This window comes from Molothrus ater, chromosome 26, assembly GCF_012460135.2.
Source record: "Molothrus ater isolate BHLD 08-10-18 breed brown headed cowbird chromosome 26, BPBGC_Mater_1.1, whole genome shotgun sequence".
Classification (NCBI taxonomy): Eukaryota; Metazoa; Chordata; class Aves; order Passeriformes; family Icteridae; genus Molothrus; species Molothrus ater.
The window spans coordinates 5188548-5216267 of record NC_050503.2 but is presented as its reverse complement, the minus strand read 5'-3'; the positions used below and the strand labels follow the sequence as shown (position 1 = coordinate 5216267).

Here is a 27720-nt window from a genome sequence, read left to right as displayed (position 1 = left end):
TTTCAAAAGCACAGATTTCACCCACTGGATTGGAATTCCCCAGAAGTATTTGGATCAGCAGGTCTGCAGAGCAAAGAGAACTGGAGCAGAGGGGGCCGGGTCCGGTGTCCCCTCGGAACCTGGACACGATTTTGGAGCCTCTTTGGTTTCTTTGTCCCTTCTCATGAGGTCAAGTGCAGTAAAATCATCCCTGGGGTTGGGTTTCTCGACCCAGACAACTTCCTGCTTCGGGGATGGGTGAGAAAAGCAATAAAAAAATTTGAGTAGGAGCTAATTTGAGGAAAATTTATCATTTTTTTACCTTTGTCAGCTGAGGGGATGATGGAATTTCAAGGGCTGGAATTTCAACTTCCCTGGGTTTGCTCAAACTCAGGAATCCAAGCTCCAGATTTCTCTGGAATTATAATTTTACCCTGGAATTTATGGTGAGAGTGCAAGGAACAACCAAATTACTTATCAATATTTATTCTTTAATAATATTATTATAATATTCATATTATATATTATAATATGATTTATTATACAGATTATATACTATATTACATTATATATTATGATTTATTATACAGATTATATACTATATTACAATATAATATATAATCTATAATACACAATATTTTATATATTATAGATTATTTAGTATATCTACAATATATATTATTGTATATATCACATATAATGTTATATTATACATTATTTTATATAATATTATAGAATATATTTCTATAATGTTATTGTTTCTATTTATTATTTAATAATATTATTTATTATTTATTAATATTTCCCCTAATAATAAGAACAATGGGAACACTGGAATTAAGACTGAAAAAGCTCATTTGCTGTATTCCCATCCATAAATTCACCAGGTTCTACTTGAAACCCGATTTCTTTTCTTGCCTTCAATATCTTCCCTGTAAAACCCACAGAATCGTGACCTCTGACAGTTAAAATTTCCCTAATTTGCAGCTCATGTTTATTCATGAGCAGCTCATTTTAGCGCTTGGCCTTGTCCTGGTGGCTGAGGAGCAGAAACAGCTTTGAAGAGAAAAATAACATTTTTTTATTTTTAGTTCAGCTCAACGGACACAGCTGGGCTCAGACAAAGGAGGTTTGAGGCCACAAACCTTCTTCATGCCTGAAAGAGAAAATTTAAACTTAAACACAGCTCAGGAGCAAGTCTGAATAAAAGTTAATGGTGTCAAACAGAATTTGAGGAAAAATATTAAAAAAATATATATGTATATATATATATATATAAAATATTCTCCTTCAGAAACTTCCCTCGGAATCGTGGATATTTGGATTTTACACTGTAAAAGCTGAAGACCCCCAAGGTAAAATGTCAAACAGGACCCCAAATACCCAAATTTGGTGCCACTGATTTTTTTACCGTCCCTTTACAGCTCACTGTAGGAACCTTGAATATTTTTAACAGTGACCTTTTAATCCTGCCACTCTGTGGTTTTATAAAAAGGAAGAACAAGGCAAGATATTATTTAAAAATGCACATTATAAACGTCCAAAAAGATTGTTGAAAAGCCTGACATTGCTCCAAGAACCCTAATTAAGAAATATCCGGAATAATTCAAATTAAAGCACAGGTTCCACAAGGTGCAGAGTCAACTTACCTTAAAAAGCTTTATTTTATGTGAGTTAACTGGGGAGGAGGAGGCTCTCTGGAGAGATAATAGTTTAGGAATTTGTGTCTATTTACAACAAATAAACTGCTCCAAAAATTCCTTGTAAAGAGACATTCCAGGAAGATTCACTCCACATTCCTTTCTCTGAACACAGCTGGACTGAAAAGGAAAAAAAAAAAAAAATTTAAAAATGTAAATGTAATTCCTCCTTTTATTCCAGGAGTTTAGAGAAAAAATTCCTCCCCTAGATGAGTTTGAAATAATCAGATTTTTGGGGAATTGGGGAGTAAAGGAGGGGAATTGGGGAATAAAGGAGGGGAGAGAGCAAGGGAAAAATCCCAACTTAATCATTTCCTCTGTGGCTCCCCGGGCTGGCGGCAGGGTGACATTTCCACCTGCCCCATGACTAATTTAGGAGAAGGAAGAGCTGGCCAAAAAGTTATTTTTGGCCACCACGGCGAGGGGGCCAGCGAGGGAGAGGGACAGGTGCAGGGCCAGAGTGTGACACGGGGGTGGCACGAGCCCCCCAAAAAGGGGACATTGCAGGCTGGGCTGAAATTCCCCCAAAAATGGGACTTTGTGGGGAGGAATTCCTACAAAAATGGGATTTTTTGAAGGGGTTAAAGCCTCCCTTTCCCCCCCCCCAAAAAAAATGTGGAATTAGAGGGTTGGGACAGCACAAAGTGTGGCTTGAAGGGTTGGATGAAATCCTCCTAAATTGGGGCAGTGTGGGGTTGAACACCCCAAAAATGGGAGACTGAAGTGTGGGTGGAAAAGCCCCTAAAATGTGACACTGGGGGGTGGCTTGGACCCCCCCAAAATGGGACATTTGGGGGTTAAAACCCTCTAAAATATGACATGGTCAGGTTGAAACTGCCCAAAAAGCGACATGGGGGGGTTAAACCCCCCCTAAAATGTGACACTGAGGGGTCGAAACCCCCCCAAAATGTAACACTGGGGGGCTAAATCCCCCCAAAATGTAATGCTGAAGGGTTGAACCCCCCCCAAAATGTGACATTGAGGGGTTAAACCCCCCTAAAATGTGACAATATTGAGTTGAAACTGTCCGAAATGTGACATTGAGGGGTTGAACCCCCCCCCAAAATGTAACATTCCCCTAAAATGTGACACTGTGGGGTTAACCCCCCCAAAAAAGTGACATTTAGGGGTTAAACCCCCCCAAAATGTGATATTGAGGGGTTGAACCCCCCCAAAATGTGATATTGAGGGGTTGAACCCTCACTAAATGTGACATTGAGGGGTTAAATCCCCTCAAAATGTGACATTGAAGGGGATTAAAACTCCCCTAAAATGTGACATTGGGGGAATGAACACCCCCAAAACGTGACATTGAGGGGTTGAACCCCCACTAAATGTGACATTTATAATTTATAACATTTATAACCCCCCCATAAATGTGACAATGGGGGGTTAAACCGCCCCAAAATGTGACATTGAGGGGTTGAACCCCCACTAAATGTGACATTGAGGGGTTGAACGCCCCCCCCAAAAAAAAGAGACATTGAGGGGTTGAACCCCCCCAAAAAGTGACATTTAGGGGTTAAACCCCCCCAAAAAGTGACATTGAGGGGTTGAACCCCCCCCAAAGAAGTAACATTGAGGGGTTGAACCCCCACTAAATGTGACATTGAGGGGTTGAAGCCCCTCAAAACGTGACATTCCCTTAAAATGTGACATTGAGGAGTGGAACCCCCCCCCCCCAAATGTAACAATGAGGGGTTAAACCCCCCCAAAAAGTGACATTGAGGGGTTAAACCCCCCCAAAATGTGACATTGAGGGGTTGAACGCCCCCCAAAAAGTGACATTGAGGCTTGGCCGGCCCGGCCCCGAACGTGACATCGCGGCTCATGACGGTCACAGGGCTGCCCGGGGCGGGGACACGGCCCTATAAATCCGCCCCAAAAGCGCCTTTTCCTCAATGAAAGGCTCGGGGAGGCAGAGCAGAGCTAGGGGGATAAAAAGGAACGGGGACAGCGAGGTTTTTGTTCCGCTTTAAGTTCTTTCAGCCTTCCCAATTTCGGGTTTTTTTCCCCCCCCCCCCTCTCCCTCGCCACATTCCGGCTGAAGAGGCGACTCGGCAAAATGAAATATATTATAGGCATCGGAGGGTAAGTCCTTGCTAAAATCTGGTTTATGTTATGTTTTTCCTGGTTTAAGTTTTGCGGGTTATTTATCTAGGGTATAGGATTTGAGATATTTGAGGGTATTCGGGATATAGGATTTGAGAGATGATGCAACTTGATGAGTGTTAATTCGTGGTGCTTAAATACAGCAGGGTGTATTTAAGAAACACTTTAAAGACATCCACTTTTATATATTCTTTAATATATATCTTAATATATACTTTTAGACGTACTTTTATTTGATATGTCCTTTTGTATGCTTTATAGGATTTAAAGGATGGATGCTGCTTCAGCAGAGTTTTGCAGGGCAGCACATCCTTTCATACATATCTATATACATTTATATATATATATTATATACTTATTTGTGTTATATACATATTTATAATACAAATTTTATACTTACACGTTTATATATTTTTAGAGATACTTTCATCCACAGTTTTATTTATCCTTTTATAGTTTTAACAGGAGGGATGCTGAGATGGCAAAAACACTCAAGTAAATTTAGAGGCCAGATAGACCAAGAAAATTATTTTTAAATTTTCTCTGAAAGACGAAGAGGGGGGAAATCCCGTTTCTAATAAAATGGGGTGGTGGTGTATAAAGGGCATTGATTTTAATTTTAAAAAGCAGAATTTAAGGTGTGCTCGTTCTAGGACGGGGTGTGAGAGTGCGGCGGGAGAGCTCCGGAAATGGAACAGTGAATAGTAATATGGGTTATTAGAATAATATTTTAATAATATGCGACCGAGGGATTTATACTGCCTCGGGATTAAAAAAAAGGAGGAATAGTTAAGTTATTCAGGGCTTTTACATTAAACGGGTTATGGGGCGTATGAGGGCAGCGAGGCCGCTCCATCTTGAGCAGCGGGGCCGCGGTTGTGAGGGACCGGCCATGGCAACCCCGTGGTTGTGAGGGACCGGCCATGGCGGCCCCGTTCCCTCAGGGGTCCGGGCTGTGAGGGACCGGCCATGGCAACCCCGTGGTTGTGAGGGACCGGCCATGGCGGCCCCGCGCGCGCGCTCCCCTCAGCGCCGCCGTTGCGCGCGCGCGGGAACCGGAGGGGCCGTTACACGCGGCCGAGCGCGCGCGCGGGGCGCTGGAAGGGGCGGGACCGGGCGGGCGGTGACAGCCAATCGGCAGCCGGGGAAAAGGCGGGGCTGGGGGAGTGGTGGTCGCAGCCAATCGGCGAGCGGCGCGGGAGGGGCGGGAAATTCAAACGGGGGGCGCGGGAGGGGTTGGGGACCCCGAGGGTCAATGCCGGGGTCCCCTCAGGGGCTCGGGTCCCCTCAGGGGCTCCCGCCGCCGGGCGAGGTTCGGATCCCTCAGGGTCAATTCCCGGGTCCCCTCAGGGGCTTCCGCCGCCGGGCGGGGTTCGGATCCCTCAGGGCTCGGCTCCTGCAGCGGTGTCTGTCCCGCCGCGGGTGCCCGTGGCTCCCAGACCGGTTCTAATGCGATTCTTCCACCTCTGTCTCGCCCCGCTCCCTGCAGGGTCACCAATGGTGGCAAAACCACCTTGACCAACAGGCTCGTCAAGGCGCTCCCCAACTGCTGCGTGGTCCATCAGGATGATTTCTTCAAGGTGAGTGTCCTCTTCCTTGCAGCGTTAATTGTACATGCAGGGCAAGTCAGTTTTGACAGCTTAGGAGTCACAAGCTTTCTGGTTTTGTGGGGGTTTATATATATATATATATATATTTGATTTTTAAATGACTGGGCAGGTGGGAAGTTCCTGACCTTTATAAATGCCACAGGAGCCTTTAAGTGTTAACAACAGATTTAAATTTAGTGAATGAATTCAGGCAGAGGTTATTTACTGTGCTCTGCATGAATGATTTTCTCCATATTGGGATTTCCCACGTTATTTTATTAAATTAAGAATGAGACTGCTAAATTATGCTTTAGCATTTAAGCACCTCTATGCTGGTTTAGATATAGAAAGGGGGTTTTATGGGGGAACTTTGATAGATCTGTATCAGAACCCAATTAAAATATTGCAGAGATTAATGCAGAAGAGCTTCACTGCCTTCTGCCTGGGAGTGCAGAGTGTTCCTAAACCCTGCAGGTTTCATGGGAATGAGGATATCCCTGGACCCCACCACACGTGGAAGTCCAAGAGATGCAGGAATGGACTTGCAGCACTTGTGGGTCACCCCCAAAGCATGAAGTGCTCCAGCCCCAGCATCGTGTGCTCAGTCTGTGCTGCACAGATTTGATCACTCAGGAGCCCTTGGGGAAGGCATTCTGTTTGATTTTCCATAAAAATCTGTAACTTCCCTTTTGAGTGAATGCCAACACAAGGAAAGCAGTAACTGAGCAACCAAAGTGCTGGTGTACCCACCTGCATTTTTATTAGAGGAGTTCAAATACCTAGTCTTTAAAAAAACCATACATTCTAGCACTTATTTAACTGTATCAGCACTTTAAAGCTCCTGTATGATTTACAACCAACACCCTGTAGTACTTTGCCAATTAAACAAACGAGCGATTAACACAAAAATCTTTATCCCAAGTGGTCTGAGTGAGCCAGGGCAGCTTCCCAGAGCTCGTGGGGTTGGGGCAGGCTGGGAGTGTGGATGTCCCTGCAGTGCCCAGGGGTGGTTTGTGTGGCAGTAGTGGCCGGGTGCCGATGGCACAGGAGGGAACTGATCCCGCTGAGGCTGCAGCAATGTTTTATTGCTCACTATATTTCAGCCACAAGATCAAATAGAAGTCGGGGAAGACGGCTTTAAGCAGTGGGATGGTAAGAGCAGTGTTCCCTATAGGATGCAGTAATGTATATTCTTTTCCTAAGTATTTCTTTTTTTTTTTTTTTCCATTATTAAAAGCTTTAACAGTAAATTTCCGTAACTGTAACTTTACCGAGCTCAATCTGTTTTCTGCTTTGGAGCCCGTGGTGTGTGATGGTGTTTGATGGTGTCCCTTTCTCCTGACCAGTGCTGGATTCCCTGGATATGGAGGCACTGGTGAGCACAGTGCGGGCCTGGATTGAGAACCCGGTGAAGTTTGCCCGTTCGCACGGGGTGAATGTCACACCTGGCTCTAGAGAGCCAGCCTCCCAAGATATCCATATATTGGTCATTGAAGGCTTCCTGCTTTATAATTACAAGTAAGGTTTGGAGAACTCTTCGTGGTTTGCCAGGGGAGATCCTTACACCCCTCGTGCCAGAGCTAAAAAACTCCTTTTTACTGATTTCCCCTTCCTGCCTTGTTCTGTATTCTCACCCCAGAGAGTTTTCCTGCTGAAAAAAAAATGTAAAATTAACTCCTAAATGTAGAAGTGAGGTGAATTTAAGGTTCCGATTTGGGGCACAGCCTTGAACTCCAGGGGAATTTCAGAGCAGGATTTTTGCAGGCTCCCCCCTCATCCCTCCCCACCTTGGTGAGAGCAAGGCAATGATCCATTCGCTGCCTGGAATCTCTGCTGGAGCTCAGGAACAGGAATTCTGTCCCGTGCTTGCTTAACACTGCCTGCACTGAGCTCAGTGGCACAGACAACTCCCTGGGGTTTTGTGGAGGACCCTGGAATCCCAGGAGGGCTTGGGAGGGACCTTAAAGCCCATCCAGCCTGGCCTTGGACACTTCCATGAACGTGAGCTGGGGAGTTGCCCTGTCCCAGATTTTGCTGCAAACTGATTTTGGAGTGATCTAGGAAGAGCCAGGGTTCCCAGCCCTGTGCCCGATCCTCCACAGGATCCCCTCTGATCCCCCTCAGGACCAGTGGGTGGTGTTTGGGTGGGAAAAGTCCCTGCTTGGGCCATTCTGGCCTTCAGAAAGAAGCTTCCCATGGTTTTGAGTTAACAAACCCTTGGCTTGTCTTCAACAGACACAAATCCCATAGAGGCAGAGAGATTTTTGTGGTGTCTGGGGTGATTCCATTTGCTGTTATTCAAAGTGACACCTCCACGTTCTGTCCTTGTCCCCTCCCCAGGCCTCTGATCGAGCTGTTCGACCTTCGCTACTACCTGGCAGTGCCCTACGACGAGTGCAAGAGGAGGAGGAGGTGAGAACACGGCTGGGTGTGCCTCCAGTCCTGCCCTCCTGTCCTTCACACACTGCGCTCGGTCATGGAGCCGTGCAGGGGCTGGGGCTGGGAGGACCTTAAAGGTCCTTGGAGGTGATATCATGGAATCATGGAGGGGCTGGGGTTGGAAGGTCCTTAAAGGTCCTTGGAGGTGATATCATGGAATCATGGAGGGGCTGGGGCTGGGAGGTCCTTAAAGGTCCTTGGAGGTGATATCATGGAATCATGGAGGGGTTGGGGTTGGGAGGACCTTAAAGGTCCTTGGAGGTGATATCATGGAATCATGGAGGGGTTGGGGTTGGAAGGTCCTTAAAGGGATCTCATGGAGTCATGGAGGGGCTGGGGTTGGAAGGACCTTAGAGATCATCTCATGGAGTCATGGAGTTGGTTGGGGTTGGAAGATCCTTAAAGGTGATCTCATGAAATCATGGAGTTGGTTGGGGTTGGAAGGTCCTTAAAGGTCCTTAGAGATCATCTCATGGAGTCATGGAGGGGTTGGGAGGTCCTTAGAGGTGATCTCGTGCCAGCCCTGCCATGGCCAGGACACCTCCCACCACCCCAGGCTGGCCTTGGGCACTGCCAGGGATGGACACTGACAGTTCTGGGATGCGTTGGCGCCATGAGCTGGATTGGAGTGGGAAGTTTGCCCGGCAGGGGAGGAAGGGATTTGATGTGGTCAGCGTGGAATGGCTGTGCTTGGAGAAGCCCTCTGAGGTGCAGTCCAGCCACAAACCCCTCACCACTGACCACGTCCCCAGGAGCCCAACCACAGCCATGGGCACTGCAGCGCTGCCTGGGCAGCCTGTGCTGCTCCCTCACAACCCTTTCCATGAGAGTTTCTTTTCCTAACCCCTCCCTGACGCTCCTTCTCCGTGCTGTGGTTCCAGTACACGGAATTACACCGTGCCCGACCCTCCGGGGCTCTTCGACGGCCACGTCTGGCCCATGTACCTCAAACACAGGAAGGAGATGGAGGACTCTGGGGTGGACGTGGGTAAGTGTTCCCCAAACACAAATCCCTCAGTCCTGGCACTGGGATTTAAGGAGTTGGGTGATTTCATTGGAGGAAGCTTCCACTGTGATGATGCAGGGCGATATTTTTACTCCCAAGTTGTAATCCTGGCCTACTTTGGATAAGTACTGGCAGTTTTAGAGCTAAGAACTTATTCCTTTTGCTTTGTACTCTTAAGGACTCAGAGGGGACAAAAAAACTCCAAAAGGAAAAGAAGGGATTTATAATTATAATCCTTATAATGGATAAGGATTTCACAGGCCACTGTATTTTCAGGATGGTTCTGTTTTTCCAAGTTGTCCTTTGGGTCAATAAAATATGAAATATTTAAAAACTAATCTTTAAAATCTTATCCTGATGGGAAGCCCAGCCTGACTCCTTTTCTCTCCCAGTTTATTTAGATGGCCTGAAGTCCAGGGATGAACTCTACAACCAAGTCTTTGAAGATATTCACAACAAGCTCCTAAATTGCTCATAGGTAACTAAAATCCAGAGGGTGGAGGATGAGGGATTGTTCTGGGGAATTTCACAGTTTGGGATCTCACCCTTTTTCCCTTCCTCCTTTTCCAGGGTTGGGAGGATCCCGAAGATCCGTGTACAGCGATGTAAATAATACTTGGAAGTGGGAGTGGGAATTTGTGTGAACTCCCCTCCCACTGCCCTTTGGCAAGTCCCTTCTGTATATAATTGAAAACTGAGGATAACTTATTCCCACCACATGGACAGGATGGCCTTGGTGGGGTTTATTTTTTAATTATTTTATATTCCGCTGGCTTACAGAGAAGCTGGAAACGGCATTTTTATAGCAGAGCAAGTAGAGCTGTGCTGGGAAAACAGGAGAGCTCCTGCAGACAGAAAGGCTTCGTGCAAGGCTTGTTTGTAACATCATCAACTCACTAAAAATCCACTTCAGTCTCCTTCTGAGGACCTGGTTTAATTCATCACTCAGCTTTATTGCAATAAAAACGGGTGTGAAGCTCATCCAAAACACAAGAGCCCCTTTTTCATGGGTGTTTGGGATTCCAGCCCTGGGTGGCCTCAAAGCTCCTCCCTTCACTGCGAGGGTTTGGGTGCTCACCTGGCCCCAGCCAGGTGGGAATGGCTCAGTTTGTGGATTTAAACCATGAGGTGAACTGGGGGGGATTTCTCAGGGAATTAGAAATGAGAACTGTGCTTCCTGAGGAGCCATTTCAGGCATGAAAGGTAAAACAGCATCCAGATTTCAGCCTGAGAGGGGTCAGTGCCATCCCTGAATGCGTGCGGGGCCTCCCCATGCAGCGCCTGGGGGATGAGCACGGGCAGCTCTCAGCACTGAAATAACTTGGCTGGGGGGTCCCTTCCCAAGATTTTGGGGCCTGAATTAGGAACTGCTCTGGAAAAGCAGCTGCTTTTAATTAATTAATTTAATTTTAGTTAATTTTTAAGTTAATAACCCAGAAACCCACCCAGGGGGGCTTTCAGCAGCCCGAGGGGAGCCAGGTCCATCTCCTTGCTCTTGTCCCACCCCGATGCTTTCCCAGTTGTGCTGGGCAGGGATGGCATGGCCAGAAAGGGATCTGGGGACACCCACCCCACCGTGCTGGCACTGTCCCCGGGCAGGGACTGTGACCTGTCACCCTGGGCAGCACTGCCCAGAGCTCAGGGCTGCAGCCGTGGGGTTTCCCTGTGCCTGCACAGGTTGGCTTGAGCCGCACAAAAGCGTTTGGGGCTTGTGAAGACTTATAAGGGAAAAGCCCTCGCTCCCACCGCCTGCCAAGCTCTGGGAAGCAGAAATGGGAGCCTAAAAAAGGCATTTTGGTGTCTCTGTCCACAGAGGGGGGGTGGCAGCTCCAGCTGCTAAGAGGGGGCTGGAGCAGAACATCCTGGGAACGTCCCAGTGCTGGAAGCCCCTGGGGCAGCACAGCCCATTCCAGAACTCCTGCAGGCCTCGGGATTAGGAGACTTGTGGCATCGTGAATCACACCCCAAATTCGGCTTTTTTAGAGCTATTTTGGTGTCATTTCGTGCATCCACGTGAGCGAGATCCCCCTGCCTGCTCCAGGGCCGGGGTGAATGACCGGTGACTTCCAAGAGCCTTTTGGGAGCGTGAAACCCAAAGCCCGGGCAGGAAGAGAATCCAGGAAATGTTTCTCACTATGTGACCTTTGGCCAGCTGGGGAACAGCCGGCACTGCAGGGTTTCCATCCATCCCTTCAGCCCCTGCCTGTGCAGGCAGAGCCGGGGCTGCGCCAGATCCACACCGCGTGCCCCCAGGTGTCCCCTCACTCACGTGGCCAGGGCTGGTGGCCGTGCTGGACACTGGGACAGCCCCGGTCACGCCACCTCCCCCGGCAGCCAAGGGCCTTGGCAGGGAACACCAGGGCAGATCAAATCATCCCAGGTCCACGTGTCCCGTGCAGGGGGGTGAAACCTACACCTGCTGGAACGTCAGCAGGGACAGGGCCATGGGGCACAGCCCCCCTGGTCCCCAGGGAGCCACAGGGGACACAGAAGAGTGACAAATAAACCCCAAATGGAGCAAACGCCCTGGGCCTGGAGCTGAGCTGGAGGTGAAGCCACCCTGGCCTGCCGCCCGCTGGCATTTGGCTGGTGCTTCCCCCGGATCAAATTCTGCTGCATCTTGGCTCCAGGGGGCCCCAGGCAGTCGGAAAGCCCGCGGTGCTCCCGGGGGAAACGTGCTCCGTGCTCTGGTGTTCTCTGGAACGTGAGAACGCTTTGGGACCTGGCTCCCCCCTGTTCCCAGGAGTGAGGGATCTCAGGCAAGAGGAGCTGGGGGCTCCCCCAGGCTGGGAACACCCCACAAACCACCCCCAGACCTCCCTCCATGCCCACCACAGCAAGCTCACCTACCAGCACTGGGTTTCATAAGGAATAAAAAGCATTCTTCCCCCAAATTAAGGAAGTCCCTCTGGATGGGAGCACACTGGGGGAGCTGTCACCACGGGGCACATCCTTATCTCCCTCCCAAGCCCTGTCCCACCATGGCAGCCACCCCACTACACAGAAACCTTTATTTATTGTGGGAAAAGGGGGAGCCAGGGCTGGGACAGGGGGACAGGGGGTGCAGCAGCCTGGGGGGAATGTGGGGCGCAGGGGGGCCTGCGGAGCGTGAGGCCACGCAGGGATCAGTCCTTGGTCCCAGCCCATGCGTGGCTGCTGCTGCAGTGAGAGGGGAGCCCTGCCCACCAACCCCTCCACGGGGCACTGGGGCAGCTCAGGGGACCCGGGTGACAGGAGGGGACAAACATCCCAGGGAGGGCAGGGACACGAGCCAGGCAGGAGCTGCACGTGGGAAGCCCCGGAGTGGCACAGCCCCAGCCCCCCGAGGTGGGGGCTCCAGGGAGGCACAAGCACCCCCTGCACACCGGCAAGGCCAGGGGTGAGCTGGGGCACCAGGGGCCCCGGGGGTGAGCAGGGGCACCGGGGAGCACCGGAGCCCCCAGGGAGGAGCGGGGGCACTGAGGAGCAGTGGAGTCCCTGGGGGTGAGCAGGGACACCAGAGTCCCCGGGGATGAGCAGGGGCACTGAGGAGCAGTGGAGCCCCCGGGGGTGAGCAGGGGCACCGGAGGCCCCAGGGAGGAGCAGGGGCACCGGGGAGCAGCAGAGCCCCCGGGGGTGAGCAGGGGCACTGCAGACCCCAGGGGTGAGCAGGGGCACCAGAGCCCCCGGGGGTGAGCAGGGTTAGCGGATGCTGCCGTCGCCCTCGCTGCTCTGCAGCTTCTCGCGCTCGATGGACCACACCAGCTCCTGCACAAACTTCATCTCCGAGGCCACCTGCTTGGCCAGGGCCTCGTAGTGGTTCTCCAGCTTGCGGTAGCGCCGCTTGAGCCCGTTGGCCGCCTGCACCACGCTCTTGGTCTCCTCCTGCGCCTGCTTCTTCAGCGCCTCCGTCTTCTGCAGCTCCTGCCGGATCTGCCGCAGGTCCTGGCTGATGCTCTCGTTCTCCTCTTTGTACCACGACTCCTTCTCCTCGTAGATGGACAGCAGCGCCTCGATGTCCTCCTGGAAGGACTTCTTGTTCCTCTCCAGCTCTCGGAGGCTCTCCTCGGCCGCGGCCACCTCCTCCATGACCTTGGAGAAGCGCTCGAAGTTGATGTAGGTGTTGTTGGGGGGCATGCTGGAGTGGGATTTGATGGTGTACTCCTTCAGGCGCGTGGTCTTCAGCCGGCGCCGCTCGGGCTTCTTGCAGCTGTCCTCATTGCGGACGTTCCTCCTCTTGATCACCTGAGGCAGGGACAGTGGTGGCTGCAGCAGGTGTCACAGGCAGTGACACCAAACCGGCCCCCACAGGGCTGGGGGAGCAGCAGAGCCCCGGCCTCGGGGGTCAGGCACCCAAAAAGGGCCGATTCTTTCACTTCTCACCTTAATCCAAGGGTGCTCCAGGCTCTGGGCGATGGTCATTCGCTTCCTGCAAACACAGCAAGGCTGGGATCAGGGCAGAGGCTCTGCTCCTCTTTCCCTCTTACAGCCCTGGAAAAGCAGCTTGGATCCTGTGATTGCCTTTGGGGTCAGGCTGAGCCTTGCTGCACTCAGGGCCCCCCCAGGCAGGAGCTGTGTCCAGCCCCCAACCCCTCAAACTGCCTCCCAAGGGAAGCACAGGCAGAGGATGCTGTGGGAACCTCCTGTCCCCGCTGCTCCTTCCCAAACCCTGAGCCCTGGGGGCCTGGCTCAAACCCTCCCAAACCCCAGTGGAGCTACTGCACCCTTGGGGTGGTCCCAGAACTCACCCCACCCTGGCGCAGGCAGGAGAGAGGAGCTGCCTGTGCACAGCAGGGTGGGCAGGGGGGACTGTCCCCTCTCCCAGAGGAAGCCCAGCTGTGCTCCCTGTCCCTTACTTGGGGTCCTTGACCAGCAGGCGGCGGATGAAGTCCTTGGCCAGCTCACTGGTGTTGCTGAAATATTCCTCATCGAAGTCGTAGTTGACAGCGGAGATGTTGGTCAGCGTCTCCTGCTTCGTCTCCCCCAGGAACGGGGAGGCTCCGCTCAGCCTGAGGAGAGAGTGGCTTGGGACACCCCAAAAAGGCTCCAGCCCGAGGTGGGGGGCTCATCCTGCAGCCCTGTCCCCTCCAGAGCTGCCTCATACTCACAGGATGTAGGTGATGACCCCGATGCTCCTGGAAGAGAGAGGGAGAGGAGGATGAAGCCACACGGAGGAGGATGAAGCCACACAGAGCTTTTGGCACGAGGGCAGATCCAGCAGCACGAGGGGATTGGCTGCTGGAGCCATGGAAGGGGCTCGGGAGGGGAATCACTCACCACATGTCGGCCTCCAGCCCCAGGGGCTCGTAGTTCACAATTTCTGGGGCTTTAGGAGGAAAGGGAAGAAAATGGATTTATTGTGGGGGAAGGAAGCCTGGCCCCATGGACACATCCTGGCAGCAGCAGCACCCGAGTGCTGGGTGTCTCTCCAGGATTAATCCAAAGCTTTCAGTACCCCAAGGAGCCCTCAGGAATGCCCACCTACAAACTCTGGGGTCCCAAAGATATTCTTGAACTCATTCCCAGCCTCGATCTTGTGGGCGATCCCGAAGTCGATGAGTTTGATGCGAGGGTTTGGCACGTTCTTGTCCAGCAGCATGATGTTCTCTGGCTGTGGGGGGAGAGGAGCTGGGTCTGTCCCTACACAGCAGCCTGGGGAAGCTGCCCTGGGCTCCTCATTCCAGAGGGGAGGATGAGTGCCTCAAGCTGGGAGAGATCCCAAGCTCCAGCCCCACTGCTCTGCAGGAGTGCACTGACCCCCACTCCCTAGCACTGATTTCCACACCTCACCTGGGAGCTGGGCTCATCCCTGCTCCCAGTGCTGAACATGGGGTGTCTGCAGCTCCCAGAGCCCATCTGGGGGCTCATCCCTGCTCCCAGACTGGGATCTGCAGCTCCCAGAGCTCACCTGGGGGCTCATCCCTGCTCCCAGTGCTGAACACGGGGTGTCTGCAGCTCCCAGAGCCCACCTGGGGGCTCATCCCTGCTCCCAGTGCTGAACACGGGGTGTCTGCAGCTCCCAGAGCCCACCTGGGGGCTCATCCCTGCTCCCAGTGCTGAACACAGGGTTCCTGCAGCTCCCAGACCCCACCTGGGGGCTCATCCCTGTTCCCAGTGCTGAACACAGGGTGTCTGCAGCTCCCAGACCCCACCTGGGGGTTCATCCCTGCTCCCAGTGCTGAACACAGGGTGCCTGCAGCTCCCAGAGCCCACCTGGGGGCTCATCCCTGCTCCCAGTGCTGAACACGGGGTGCCTGCAGCTCCCAGAGCCCATCTGGGGGCTCATCCCTGCTCCCAGTGCTGAACACAGGGTTCCTGCAGCTCCCAGAGCTCACCTTCAGGTCGAAGTGGGCGATGCGCTTGGAGTGCAGGTAGTGCACCCCGTCCAGGATCTGCTTGAGGAACTGTGTGGCCTCCTCCTCCGTCAGCGACTCCTTCTCGGCCAGGAAGTCGAAGAGCTCCCCGCCGGACACCAGCTCCAGGATGAGCACCACGTCGGTCTTGTTCTCGAAGATGTCGTGCAGGGTGATGATGTTGGGGTGCTGGATCTCGCGCAGGATGTCCACCTCGCGCTCGATCTCCTCGCGGCTCACGCCCCTGCGGCTCGACGACAGCCGCCGCTTCTTGATGAACTTGGCCGCGTACTCCAGCCCCGTCTTCCTCTCCCGGCACTTCCTGACGATGGCGAACTGCCCGCTGCAGGGGGAGGGAGCACAGCACGTCCTGCCTGCCACAGCTCCACGGAGGGCACTGCAGGATGAGCCTTCCCCGCCATGAGCTGAGATCTGGGGATGCCCACCCGCTCCCGGGCTCTGGCAAATTCCTGCCAGGAATGTGGCAGCTGCCGATCCTCCCTGGGTTGTTCAGGTGCTGCTGTGATCAGCCAGGGTGGGAGATGCCCTCCTCCTTCCCAGGCAGGAGCCCCCAGGAGCAAACCCCAGAGCCCAGTGGTCACCAGGAGACCCCAAAGCCCTGATGGAGAAGGCAGGTGGAGGGGAAATGTCAGAAATCAGAGTGACTGCACCTGGACCTGAGACTCCTTTACGACTTTATCCATCCCTGAATCGTGGCAAGGGAGACTCCTTTATCCATCCCTCAATCATGCCCAAGGAGACTCCTTTACACCTTTATCCATCCCTCAATCATGGCCAGGGAGACTCCTTTACACCTTTATCCATCCCTGAACCATGGCCAGGGAGACTCTTTTATACCTTTATACAGCCCTGAATCATGCCAGGGAGACTCTTTTATACCTTTATACAGCCCTGCATCGTGGCCAGGGACACACACAGCCCTGGAGGGCAGAATGGGTCCAGCCATGGCCACCGCATCCCTCCCCACGGCTCACAAACAACCCCAGCCACAGAGAGGCAAAAGAACCTGCAGCAACTCCTGGAAGTTCCTCTGCTTGAAAAAAAAAAACACTTAAGTGACCCAAAACGCTTTGGCTGCCCAAGTGCCCGAGGAGGGGCCACGGCGCGGCCGGGGCAGCGCTGGAGGATCCCGAGGCGGCTCCCCCAGCGCCGCCTCTGCATCCCGGCTGATTAAATCCCATCTGCGGGCTCTGAGTCACCCTGGATCCTTCCCACAGGCGCCGGGCCAGGCGAGGAGGGCCGGAAGCCGCCAGCCCCGGACGGGAGCTCCACCGGGAACAACGTTAATTAACGCTTTTTAAAGAAATCTCTATCTGCCAGAGGTGCCTGACCGCGCACAGAGGGGGCGCAGGGACACCGCGGGGGATGCAGCAGCCGGATCCAGCGAAGCTCCCGGCAGGGCTGCAGCCATGGAAGCCCCCCGAGAAGGCAGCGGGACGAGCCTCACCTGCCCAGCTCCTCTCCCATCTCATAGAAGTCCTCCACGCTCTCCTGGCGGAAGGTGGACATGGCTGCGGGGCCCTCCGGAGCGGGAACCGCCCCGCCGCTGCCAGCGCTGGATGTCAGGAGCGGGGAGCAGCCGGGGATCAGCACCTGTGGCACCGGGATAGGGGGGCTGTGTCCCGGGAGCTCACACCGACACCCAGGGCACCGGGAACAGGGGGGCTGTGTCCCGGGAGCTCACACCGACACCCAGGGCACCGGGAACAGGGGGGCTGTGTCCCGGGAGATCACACCGACACCCAGGGCACCGGGAACAGCGGGGCTGTGTCCCGGGAGCTCACACCGACACCCAGCACAGCGATCCCGGGTCCCCGGGGGATGCGCAGCCCCGGGCCGGGCGGTGCCGTGCGGCAGCACCACGGGCTCATCCCGGGGATGCCCCCCGGTCTCACCACACCCCAAAACCCAGGGGACAGAGAAGGGAAGGGGGCCACAGCCTCTCCCTGCTCCACAGGCCCCACACCCGCCGTCCACCCCGTCTCCTCATGCCTTTCCTGCCCCACAGCCCCTCCCCACCCCAATTCCCCAGAGCCCCTCTCACACTCACGGCCCCCCAATCCCTCCCCATCCCAATCCCTACCCTTCCTTTTCCAGCCCCACGGCCCCTCCCAACCCGATCCCACACTGCCCCTCCCTATCCCACAGCTCCCCCCAATCCCTCTCCACCCCTTTCCCGACCCGCAGCACCTCCCAGCCCCACAGCCCCCACACCCACAGCCCCCCCCATTCCTCCCGTTCCTTCCCCACCCCACCCCACAGGCCTCACAACCCCCGCACACCGCTCCCCGCGCCATCCCTCTCTCCCCACGCCACGCAGCCTCCCTCCATCACCCCTCTCCCACCCGCACAGCCCCTCCCGTCCCCCTCCCGGTCCCACACCGCCCCTCACGGACCCCTCAGCAGCACCGGCCCCCGTTCCCAACCTGGGCCGCCGCCGCCCGCGTCGTCGCCGCCACATTCCAGCACAGCAGGCCCCGCCCCCTCCCGCACAAACCACGCCCACCTCCGCATGAAGCCCTGCCCACGTCGCGGCAGCCTCATGCACCCAAGCTCCGCCCACTCCCCGCCAGAGGCCCCGCCCCGCGGATGGGCGGGTCCAAGGCAGCACCACCCCCTCGCTCCCACCAGAGGGCGCCACCCTCACCCTTAAAAACACCCCAAAAATTCACTTTTCGTCACCATTTATCCAATTTTATTAATTCCAGTGGCACTAATACAGGCGGCGATGGGCACGACGGACAGTCACGCTGCAGATAAGGCACCCTCACCCCCTCTCTCTTTCCCCCCATTTTCCTTGTCCTCTTTAAGCACGCCCCCACTCCCTTCCAGGCCATTCTGCAGCAGTATTTTTTTTTTTTTTGAGTCAAATAAATACAGAATTGGGCAGATCTAGTGGAAATGTTTTAGTTACAATGGCAAAGATGAGTCATGTGCAACACAGAAACCTATAAGGCTTTTTTTTTTTTCTTTTTGTTTGTTTTCCTCATTTGAAGTTCTCAAAATCGCTATGAAACCCATTTAATTAACAAGATGGTGGTCACAGGCGTCTATAGCCCCTGGCGGCATGGGTGATAACGCTAATTAATTAAATTTTTCCTGCTCTCCCAGAGTTCCATGAGTGTCATTAGAGTTTGTCCAGGAAGTTGTCGAGGGCAGGGATTCCTTCCTTCAGCCCTTTGCGTTTGCGGGTCTCAGCCACCACCTGGGCTGGCCGGGTGGCACTGTCGAAGGGGTCCCCGGGCAGGATCTGCCAGTGGTCAAAGACGCACTGGGGGAAGGCCTGGCCACCCGTGTTGGACCTCAAATCCGCTGTGAAACCTGCGAGGGAGAAGATAAAAGGTGAGGTAAGGACAGGAGTGGTCGTAGTTCAATGCTGCGTCCATGGATAGCCCTCTCCTTGTTTCCATGGAGGAACCCAGAGCAGCTCTCAAAAGCCTCCTGAGATCCCAACCAATGTGAGGTAGGAATGGAGAAAAGGCTCCAAGAAGAACTTAGAGACCCTTTTAATGCCTAAAACTGGGGAGGGACTTTGGACAAACATATGGAAGGGCAGGACATGGAGAATGGCTTCCCACTGCCAGTGGGCAGGGATAGATGGGGTATTGGGAAGGAATTCCTGGCTGGGAAGGGCTGGGATGAATTCCCAAAGCAGCTGTGGCTGCCCCTGGATCCCTGGAAATCTCCAAGGCCAGGGATAGTGGAAGGTGTCCCTGCCCATGGCAGGGGTGGCACTGAAAGACCCTGAAATGTCCCCTTCCAACCCAAAATGTTCTGCAACCTTGGTCTCTTCTCCTGGGCACCCAGGGACAGGATGAGAGGAAACACCCCTAAGCTGTACCAAGGAAGGCTTGGAGATTTCCCCAGAAGAAGAACTTTTTCCCCAGAAGGATGGTCAGCCTGGCATGGCTGCCCAGGGCAGTGCTGGAGTCCCCCTCTGTGTGGATGTGGCACTTGGGGACACGGTTCAGTGCTGGCTGAACAGCTCAACTCGAGGATCTCCTGAGGCCCTGCCCAAGGCTCTCCCTCCTCCCAGGATGGCTCCAGGACTCACCAAAGGACTCGTTGACAGGCAGGTAGGCCTTGACCACGAACATGGGGGTCCCGGCCACCTGGGTCTCCTCAAACACGTGGCCACGTTTCCTGTTCAGCACCCCGTAGATGCCTCCCACCACCTGCTCCGGGCACTGCAGGAGAGATTGGAGTCAGGATTGCACCCAGCTGCCATCCCCCCTTCCCTGAGGGCTGGCAGGGGCTGCACTGCTTTGTGATTTCAGGGTTCACCTCAGAACCTGGGTCCCTCCCCTGCAGATTCCCTCCCAGGTGTGTCAGTGTCACCTCTCCTTTCCCCACCCTGACCCCTGCCCAGCACTGTCTGTCAGTCCTGGCATTCCAGAAGGGCATTGAGTAACTGGCAGATCCAAAGGATGCCCTCTACCCCTGGGGGGCGTTGGGCATCCAGGTGTCCTTTGTCCCTCCCCTCCTGTCCCTGCTTGGTGGCTCCCTGCCCCTTCCCCGCCCCTCTCCCCAGGGTTCAAAGGAGCAGCAACCACGGGCTCAGGGAGTTCTGTTGGAGCTGGTGCTGCATTCAGAGGCCAGAATAAAGCTCTGGATCCAAACCCTCCATCAGAACCAACTCCTTTCCTTCACCATCTCCTTAAAGCTCCTCTGGCAGAGGCAAACCTGAGGAGCAGCCCCTGTTATGGGGGGAAGCTCCATCCCAGCACCACCAGAGCTCCTGCAGGCCTGGACTTGTCCCCATGTGCCAACTGCATCACCCAGCCAGCCAAAAGTGTCTGTGGGGTGAAACACCACACACCCAGGCAGCCAAAAGTGTCTGTGGGGTCAAACACCACACACCCAGGCAGCCCAAAGTGTCTGTGGGGTCAAACACCACAGACCCAGGCAGCCAAAAGTGTCTGTGGGGACAAACACCCCAGTGCCACTGTTTGGTTCAGCAGCAAGGGCCAGACAAGCCCAGGCAGGTCCCACCTGCAATGCTGGCAAATATCCCGAGAGCGCTGCTCACCTGGATCTCCACCAGGTAGATGGGCTCCATGAGGCGAGGCTGGGCGGTCAGCACGCAGGCGTAGAGGCAGCGCCGGGCCGTGGGGATGATCTGGCCGCCGCCGCGGTGGATGGCGTCGGCGTGCAGGGTCACGTCGTGCACGTCGAAGCGCACGGCGCGCATGTTCTCCTCACACAGCACCCCCTGCCAGGGCACGGCGGGGACACGCGTCACCACCCGGGGCACACAGCCACGGGGGGTGCTGCTCCCTCAGCTCACAGCTCTGTGCAAGCAGCTCCTGGAGAAGCAAGCCCGCCCAGGAGCCACCTGAGCTCCCTGCTGAGGGATGAACCTTCCAACCTACAAAGCGGGACTGTGGGAGGCCTTTCCCAGCTTAAGGGGTCTAAGGGGCACCAGCTCCCAGCCCTGTGCCATCACTGCAGCATCCTCGTGATCGAAATGTAATGTCACCAGTGTCCCCACATGAGGTGCTGCTCCCTTGGCTCACAGGAGCTCTGTGGAAGCAGCTGCTTGAGCAGCAAGCCCACCCAGGAGCCATTCAATCTCCTTGCTGAGGGATGAACCTTCAAACCCTTGTAGGCAGTAGCTCCTTGAGCAGAAAGCCTATCCAGGTGCCACTCAACATCCTTGCTGAAGGATGAACCTTCAAACCTACAAAGGTTGGACTCTAGGAGGTCTTTCCCAACTTAAGGGGCACCAGGTCCCAGCCCTGTGCCAGCACTGCAGCATCCTCGTGATCAGATCTGAGGTTCAAGCCACAAGAGCTGTCACACATTTATGGTGCTGAAACCCAAGTATTTGGCCAAGGAAAATGGTTGGGGTTTTTTTTGGTCTCAGTAATGTCATAGAAATTGCTGGCCTGAAATCTCCCTCAGACTGAAACTGAATGGTAAACAGGAAAATGAATCTTTCCAGTTGCTGTTCCCAGTCTGTCAATTTACCCTGCAGTCCTCTCCTGTCTAACCCTGAAAATAATTGCTAGATAAGGCCAAGACCCTCAGAGCACCTTTCCTCCTGAAGCCAGTTCTGTTGTTCACTGCCCAGATATTACATTTTGCTCCATGAGAAGCATTACAAAAACAAGGACGTGTCGAACCCTGGATGCCACCCAGACCAAGACACCAGGCCTCACCTCCTTGGTGGCCCACTGGAAGCCGGCCACCACGCTGTCCTTGATCTCGTTGAGGTACTGCACTCCCTTGGTGATGTCGGTGAGGATGTTGGGGCCGGTGCCGTCGGGCCCGAAGCACCAGATCTTCCTGGCCTCGGTGACGTCCCACTCGTACTTCTCAGCCAGGTACCGCGCCCGCTGCTTCAGCTCCTGCCGGGCCGACACCTCGCCCTTGTCGATGTCCTCGGCCAGCCCGTCGGGGAAGGGCCGTGCCTTCATGTACAGCCGGTTGTGTTTGTTGGGGGACTTGGAAAGGCACATCACGTTGGACTCCTCGCTCACCGTCTCGCGGTACGACACCACGGGATCCGATTTCTGCGGGGACGGGGTGGGCGTGAGGCACCAGAGCTGGACAAAGCCCCAGCCCTGAGCTCAGCCAGCACTCAGCCTCTCTACCTTAATGGGGATGCAGGCGTGGTCCTCCTCCAGGTCCTTCAGGCAGATCTCCAGGTGCAGCTCCCCGGCGCCAGCGATGATGTGCTCCCCTGACTCCTCAATGATGCACTGGGAACAGCAGGTGAAGCTTCAGAACGAGCCACAGCCACAAACACCAGCAACTCTCTCCGTGTTGTGTTTGACCCACTGAGCTACCTCTGGATGTCCCCACCGATCTGCTGGTGTCAGAGCACCAAGCCAGGGACCAACACCCAACTCAATACTTGCCCAGGAGTGCAGGCAGCACCCCCGGATCCATTCCTGCACCAGGCACTCACCTGCACCATGGGGTCAGACTTGGCCAGGCGCTTCAGCCCCTCCACCAGCTTGGGCAGGTCGGCCGGGTTCTTGGCCTCCACGGCCACGCGCACCACGGGGCTGACGCTGAACTTCATCACCCTCATGTTGTGGGCGTGCTCAAAGGTGGTGATGGTTCCAGTCTTCACGAGGAACTGGTCCACACCGACCAGCCCCACGATGTTTCCACAAGGCACGTCCTCGATGGGCTCCACGTAGCGGCCCATCATGAGAATGGTCCTGAGGGGAAAGTTGGGTTAGTGAGGCTGGGATGGGGAGGAGATCCCACTGAGCCCATAGCCAAGCACCTTGACAGGCCCTCAGACATGAGAGGAGAGCTGAGACAGCACCAGAACCCCTCAACACCCCAGACAGGACACACCTTTGAATTGGCTTCAGGTACAGATCCTCCTTCTTGCCAGGGGTGTAGTTTGGTCCCATGATTCTGACTTTCAAGCCAGTTGAGACGAGACCAGAGAAGACACGGCCGAAAGCGTAGAAACGTCCCTTGTCAGAGGTTGGCACCATTTTGGAGATGTACATCATCAGGGGGCCTTTGGGGTCACAGTTCTTAATGCCTGTGGAGAGGAGGAGAGAGACCAGCTTAGCAGCAGAGGTGTTGACGTATCTGGCACCCAGCCCAAAACCCCAACTCAAGACCTGCACCCACCATCCCAGCCCAAGGGCTTTTGTCTGGACAAGAGGAAATGGAGAATGGCTTCCCACTACCAGAGGGATACTGGGAAGGGATTGTTCCCTGGGAGGGAGCTGAGGCCCTGGCACAGGGTGCCCACAGCAGCTGTGGCTGCTCCTGGATCCCTGCAAGTGTCCAAGGCCAGGTTGGATGGGGCTTGGAGCAGCCTGGGACAGTGGGAGGAGTCCCTGCCCATGGCAGAAGATGGGGCTGACTTCCAAGATCTCTTCCAACCCAATCTACCTTGAGACTCCATGGAAGATCACACCAACAAGCAATGTCTTTAACAAATCCAGGCTCACATGGACCCCCTGGCTACTCTGAGATTACTCGACCAGCTCAGTGCTCCAGAAACAAGCTGTGAGCCACTAAACTGTTTGATCCACGCTAGAAAAGACACAGACTCAATTTCAGACGCTCCTGAGCCATGCACATGGAGATCAAGCTGGTTAGAGGCGTGCTAGGGCTGAGGCCTGGCAGCAAAGCAGCAGCTCCTCCTACCTATGGCAGCCTCATCGTCAGGGGGGCCCTCGTAGAGCAGCTCGCAGCGATACTTCTGGGCTGTGACGGGGGAAGGCAGGTGGATGGTGATCATCTGCAGCAGGGCATCTCCAGCCGGCAGCCACCGCCTCATCACGGCCTGGGTAGAGCAGCAGGACCCAGTCAGAGTGTTCCCAACAAGGGTTCACCTCCCACTCTTTCCCCACCTCCCAGTCTCCCCCAAGTAGGTTGATGTTGACACAGCTGGAGCAGCACAACTGCTCAGCTGCTCCCCAGAGAACTCAAACCAGCCTCACCTTCAGCAGGGGTTTGCCCTCCTTGTCCTTGTCCTCACTGTCCAGCTTGATGTCCAGTTTCTCAATCAGTTTAGCAGCCTCTTCCTTCTTGAAGTTCATGATTGCATCGAAAACCTGAGACAAGAGCAGCCATTGGAGCGCTGCTGTGACCCAGTCTGGAGCAGCTGCACCACTGCACCTGCAGAGAACTCCTGCTCCTCCTCAGCACCCAGCCTCCCCCAGGAGACACAGCCCATGTGCCCCCAGGTGTGTCAGACAGCTGAATTTCTTCAATCAAACAAGTCAGGTCAAAGTGAAGAAATTTTCCATCATCACGCACGGAACAGAAGCCCAGAGCGGGAGGCACCGGCCAAGGAGGAACTCTGAGGAACTCACCTTGAAGATGGGGTCAAGGATGAGCTGGCAGAAGGTCCTGGGCAGTTTCTTTCCATCAGGGCTGGTGGCAGATTTGCTGAACTTGCCAGTAGCAGGGTCAAAGTATCTACAGGGAGAAGGATATCAGACAACTGTCCATGCTCAGCTACAGACACACAGCTTGTTCTGCCTGCTCAGGGCAGAGCCAAGGGCTGCTGAGGAAGAGCCATTTCCTGCTTTCCCCCTCCATCAGCTTTCCAGCACTCACCAAAATGTAATTAACTCCTGTTAAACCTGGCACAACCACGCCCTGCCTCCCTTTACCCATCCCCTGCAGTGCCAGGCTGCAGCCATGCAGAGCTGATCTGGAATTTCAATCACCACCATTGCCTCACCTGTCTCCCCACAGCTTCTTCATCATGTCCTCGACTTTCTTGGCACGCTCGGCGGGGCTGAGCTGGGCATCTCCCTTGGCAGCAAACTTTGCCACGTACATCTCAGCAAACTGCTTGAGGGTGAAGGCCCAGCCGTGCAGGCCCGAGCCGAAGCCCACGGTCCCGAGCACCGGGTCAATCTGAGAGGGAACAGCAGAGCTGGGTCAGGGGAGCAGCCTCAGCCCACCCCATCCCAAAAACAGCCCAGTACAAAATGGGCCCTCGGGACACTGAGATTCTGAATTGTTCTGTCCCAGTGACCACCTCTGAGGGCTGGGACAGGCACCATTTTATCTCTGCACCACAGAACTGGGTTGGTTTTCCTCCACTCCCACCAGGTGTGTGCTCAGGTTCACGTGCAGGTAGGACTCCCATCCCTCCAAGGAGGATCAGGAAGGCATGGACACCTCCAGCTTCTCCTCAAAACCCGTCACCCACAGCCCTGATCCCTTCCCAGGAACGTTAAGGTGGGAAGGCAACGTTAAAAACCATCCCATTCCACCCCTGCCATGGGCAAGGGCACCTTCCACAATCCCAGGGTGCTCCAAGCCCCATCCAGCCTGGCCTTGGACACTTTCCTGGACTGGGCAGCCACAGCTGCTCTGGGCAACAATCCCAGCCTTTATTTGCTCAGGCCTTGAACAGGAAATTTGGGAGGGGAGCCAGCAGGAGCCCCAAGCCATCCCAAGCCTGGGAGTTCAGGCACCCTTAGGATCCCCTGTCCTCCACCTGGGATAGGGAATTCCCCCTGAGGAGGGAGCTGCTCCCTCTCCCCAGAGTGGCTCCATCCCAGCGCTCAGAGCCTCCCTCACCATGATGTTGCCCATGGGGCCGCTCTCTCCCTCTCCGTAGGTGGAGATGATGACGTTGACGTTCTCCACGATGCGCTGGAAGGTCTGGTACAGCTCCTCTGGCTCCAGCTGCAGCTCCAGCAGCGCTCTGTCCATCTTGTTCATCATCAGCACGGGTTTGATCCTCTCGGCGATGGCCTGACGCAGCACGGTCTCTGTCTGCACGCACACGCCTGCCAAACACACCAGCAGTTAGGAATGAGCTATCCCCAGCTCCAAATTCCAGCTCCAAATTCCCCAAAATGCTCTCCAGCTGCAGGAATCCTCACCAGAGACACAGTCCACGACGACCAGGGCACCGTCAGTGACTCGCAGAGCTGCAGTGACCTCTGAGGAGAAGTCCACGTGCCCAGGGGAGTCAATGAGGTTGATCAAGAAACCAGAACCATCCTTGCTCTGCTTGATGAAGGCCAAGTCGTTCTCAGAGAGCTCGTAGAACAGAGAAATGGCTCTGAAAGCAAGAGAAAACGTTAAAATAATGATCTGTGTTATTCTTCCCAAAAGTTTAGAAATGTTTCGCCCCACACAAAAAGCTGCCACCGCTGGAGGTGGCACCCAGTGCTCTGCTCTGGTTGACAAGGTTGGAGTTGGTGACCTTGGAGATCTTTTCCAACCTGAATCCTGGGCTCCAGGATTTCCTGAAGTGTATTCCAGGGAGGTCAGTGTGTGAGATAACAGGAGCACAGGCTACAACCTGTCCTTCCTAAACTGTAACATCCTGCAGAATCCCAACCTCCTCCAACTCCCTGCATTCTCCAGCACCCATAAAGGGTTCCATTCCCAAATCATGGATTTAGGATTTTCCTACCAATCCAAACCGTATTCTCCACCCCTTTTCCAGCCCTCAGAGTCCTCACACTCCCTGTGGCAGCACAGCCACCAGGATCCCCAGAGATGCTCCCAAGGGTCTCCACACCCCATCCATGGTTCATCCGAGAATCCTGGTGCTCAACTGGAGTATGAAGCTCCTGCTTCCCCAGTGCCCAGCAAAGAACTGCTCAATGACTGAGCACAAGCCAGTCAACACTTGCTCCACCATTCAAGACCCTCATGAGCAGAGATGAGCTTCCGGACTAGACCAAAGCCCAACAGCATTTTCTTCCACCTCCTGGAGGAGCCCAATCTCCCCAGAGCTCAGCCCAGGGAGCAGCAGGAGCCCGAGGGAGGGCACTCACGTGGATTTGATGGTGATGCACCGCTCCTGCTCGTCCTTGCGGGTGTCGGTGAAGCGCGTCTCGCCGGCCCGAGCCGAGGCGATGATCCCGGCCTTGCACACCAGGGAATCCGTCAGCGTGGACTTGCCGTGGTCCACGTGGGCAATCACGGACATGTTCCTGATGTTGGCCTTTTTGTCCATGATGGCCCGTATCTGGTCTACTGTGAAGTTCACCTTGAGGGAGGGGAGAAGGGGGACTCAGCGTGTACAAAAACAGCTTTGGAGATTCCAAGGAAGCCGAATCGCCCATAAATACCTGCCATAATCGCGGTGACACCACCTCTGCCTGGCTGACAACACAACCCGCAGCAAGGGCACCGCAGCGGGGCTGCGGCACCAACCCCTCCCTGCCCCGGACCCCTCAAGCCGCGGTGTCAGCAGGTGCAGGGCACAAATCGCCCCCAAAACCGAGCGCGGGCCGGTGCGGGTGCCGGTGACAGCCCAGACCGCAGCGTTACATAAGGCACGACCGGCACCGCAGCGCCCCGTCCCCGGCGCCGCCACCGCGCTGCCACATCAGCGCGGCCGCTCCCGAGCCCCGCGGGCCAACGGCAGCGCCGGCACCGACACCGGCGGCTCCTGCCGGCTCCGGGGGTGTCACGGCCGCCCGGACCGGCCCCCTCTCGCCGCCCCACCCTCTCCCCGCAGCCGCGGCCCAGCCCGGCAGCACAGGCCGCAGCCTCCGCCGTGTGACCCGCGGCGCCCGCGGAACCGCCATCCCCGGCGATACGGGAAGCGCGACGGCCGCGGATCGCGCCGGGAGCGGCGGCGGGCGGCGGGGGCTCACCATGGTGGCGGATGGCGGCGGATGCTGCGGGGCGGGGGGATCACGGCAATGGCGGCGGCTCGGCCCTGTCTCGCTGGCGAGCGCAGAGCGGGCGGAAGAGAGCGCTGACGTCAGCCGGCGCCCTCTTATAGGGCGGCGCCGCCGAGGGGCGGGGCCTTCGCAGAGCGCGTGCGCGGCCGCGCCGCTCTATCCCGCGGACTCTATGGTCGGGAGGCTGTTCCGCCTCGCCGGCACCACGTGGGTGTCACCGCGGCTGCACCGGGACTGCAGCGAGGCGACACCGGGGGAACAGCGACCGGCAGGGACAGTCCCGCCCCGCCCGGGCTGCAGCGGGTTGAAAGTCAAACCGGCAGCGGGAGGGGCGAAGAACCGACCCGGGGCACCGGGGATCGGTGAGGCCGCTCTCATAGCGGTATCACCGAGCGGCAGCCGAGCACGGCGGCTGCGCCACTAGGAGCAGACGGTACGGCCGAGCCC

The 27720-nt window shown here is 55.5% G+C and overlaps 3 protein-coding genes and 1 non-coding gene across 5 annotated transcripts; 1 reads left to right on the top strand and 3 right to left on the bottom strand.

The window, feature by feature from the left end:
- Nucleotides 1–3609: 3609 nt before the first annotated feature.
- NMRK2 (nicotinamide riboside kinase 2) lies at nt 3610–9742 on the top strand. The gene is made up of 8 exons (XM_036399476.2): nt 3610–3770; nt 5281–5371; nt 6484–6532; nt 6727–6898; nt 7721–7792; nt 8701–8807; nt 9218–9303; nt 9396–9742. The coding sequence occupies exons 1-7, from the start codon at nt 3745–3747 to the stop codon at nt 9301–9303; spliced, it is 603 nt and encodes a 200-aa protein (XP_036255369.1). The 5' UTR covers nt 3610–3744; the 3' UTR covers nt 9396–9742.
- A 2080-nt stretch (nt 9743–11822) lies between these two features.
- Nucleotides 11823–17673, bottom strand: DAPK3 (death associated protein kinase 3). Of its 2 annotated transcripts, none has more exons than XM_054517368.1 (9): nt 17605–17673; nt 16626–16771; nt 15140–15500; nt 14286–14415; nt 14082–14130; nt 13913–13939; nt 13661–13828; nt 13188–13233; nt 11823–13049 (listed from the first exon to the last, which is right to left on the bottom strand). In XM_054517368.1, the coding sequence occupies exons 2-9, from the start codon at nt 16685–16687 to the stop codon at nt 12507–12509; spliced, it is 1386 nt and encodes a 461-aa protein (XP_054373343.1). In that variant the 5' UTR covers nt 16688–16771; nt 17605–17673; the 3' UTR covers nt 11823–12506. The 2 variants fall into 2 exon arrangements, with proteins under 2 accessions (XP_054373343.1, XP_036255338.1); XM_036399445.1 differs by having other exon boundaries at nt 13661–13813.
- A 177-nt stretch (nt 17674–17850) lies between these two features.
- On the bottom strand, nt 17851–27346 carry EEF2 (eukaryotic translation elongation factor 2). The gene is made up of 15 exons (XM_036399416.1): nt 27244–27346; nt 26416–26630; nt 25510–25691; nt 25202–25413; nt 24351–24529; nt 23977–24082; nt 23602–23715; nt 23306–23444; nt 22493–22688; nt 22092–22350; nt 21775–21882; nt 21340–21693; nt 20208–20390; nt 19233–19365; nt 17851–18499 (listed from the first exon to the last, which is right to left on the bottom strand). Exons 1-15 carry the CDS (start codon nt 27244–27246, stop codon nt 18306–18308), a joined length of 2577 nt encoding a protein of 858 aa, XP_036255309.1. The 5' UTR covers nt 27247–27346; the 3' UTR covers nt 17851–18305.
- LOC118697177 (small nucleolar RNA SNORD37) lies at nt 23851–23919 on the bottom strand. The gene has a single exon (XR_004981733.1). It is a non-coding gene; the product is annotated as a small nucleolar RNA SNORD37 (small nucleolar RNA).
- Nucleotides 27347–27720: the final 374 nt, after the last annotated feature.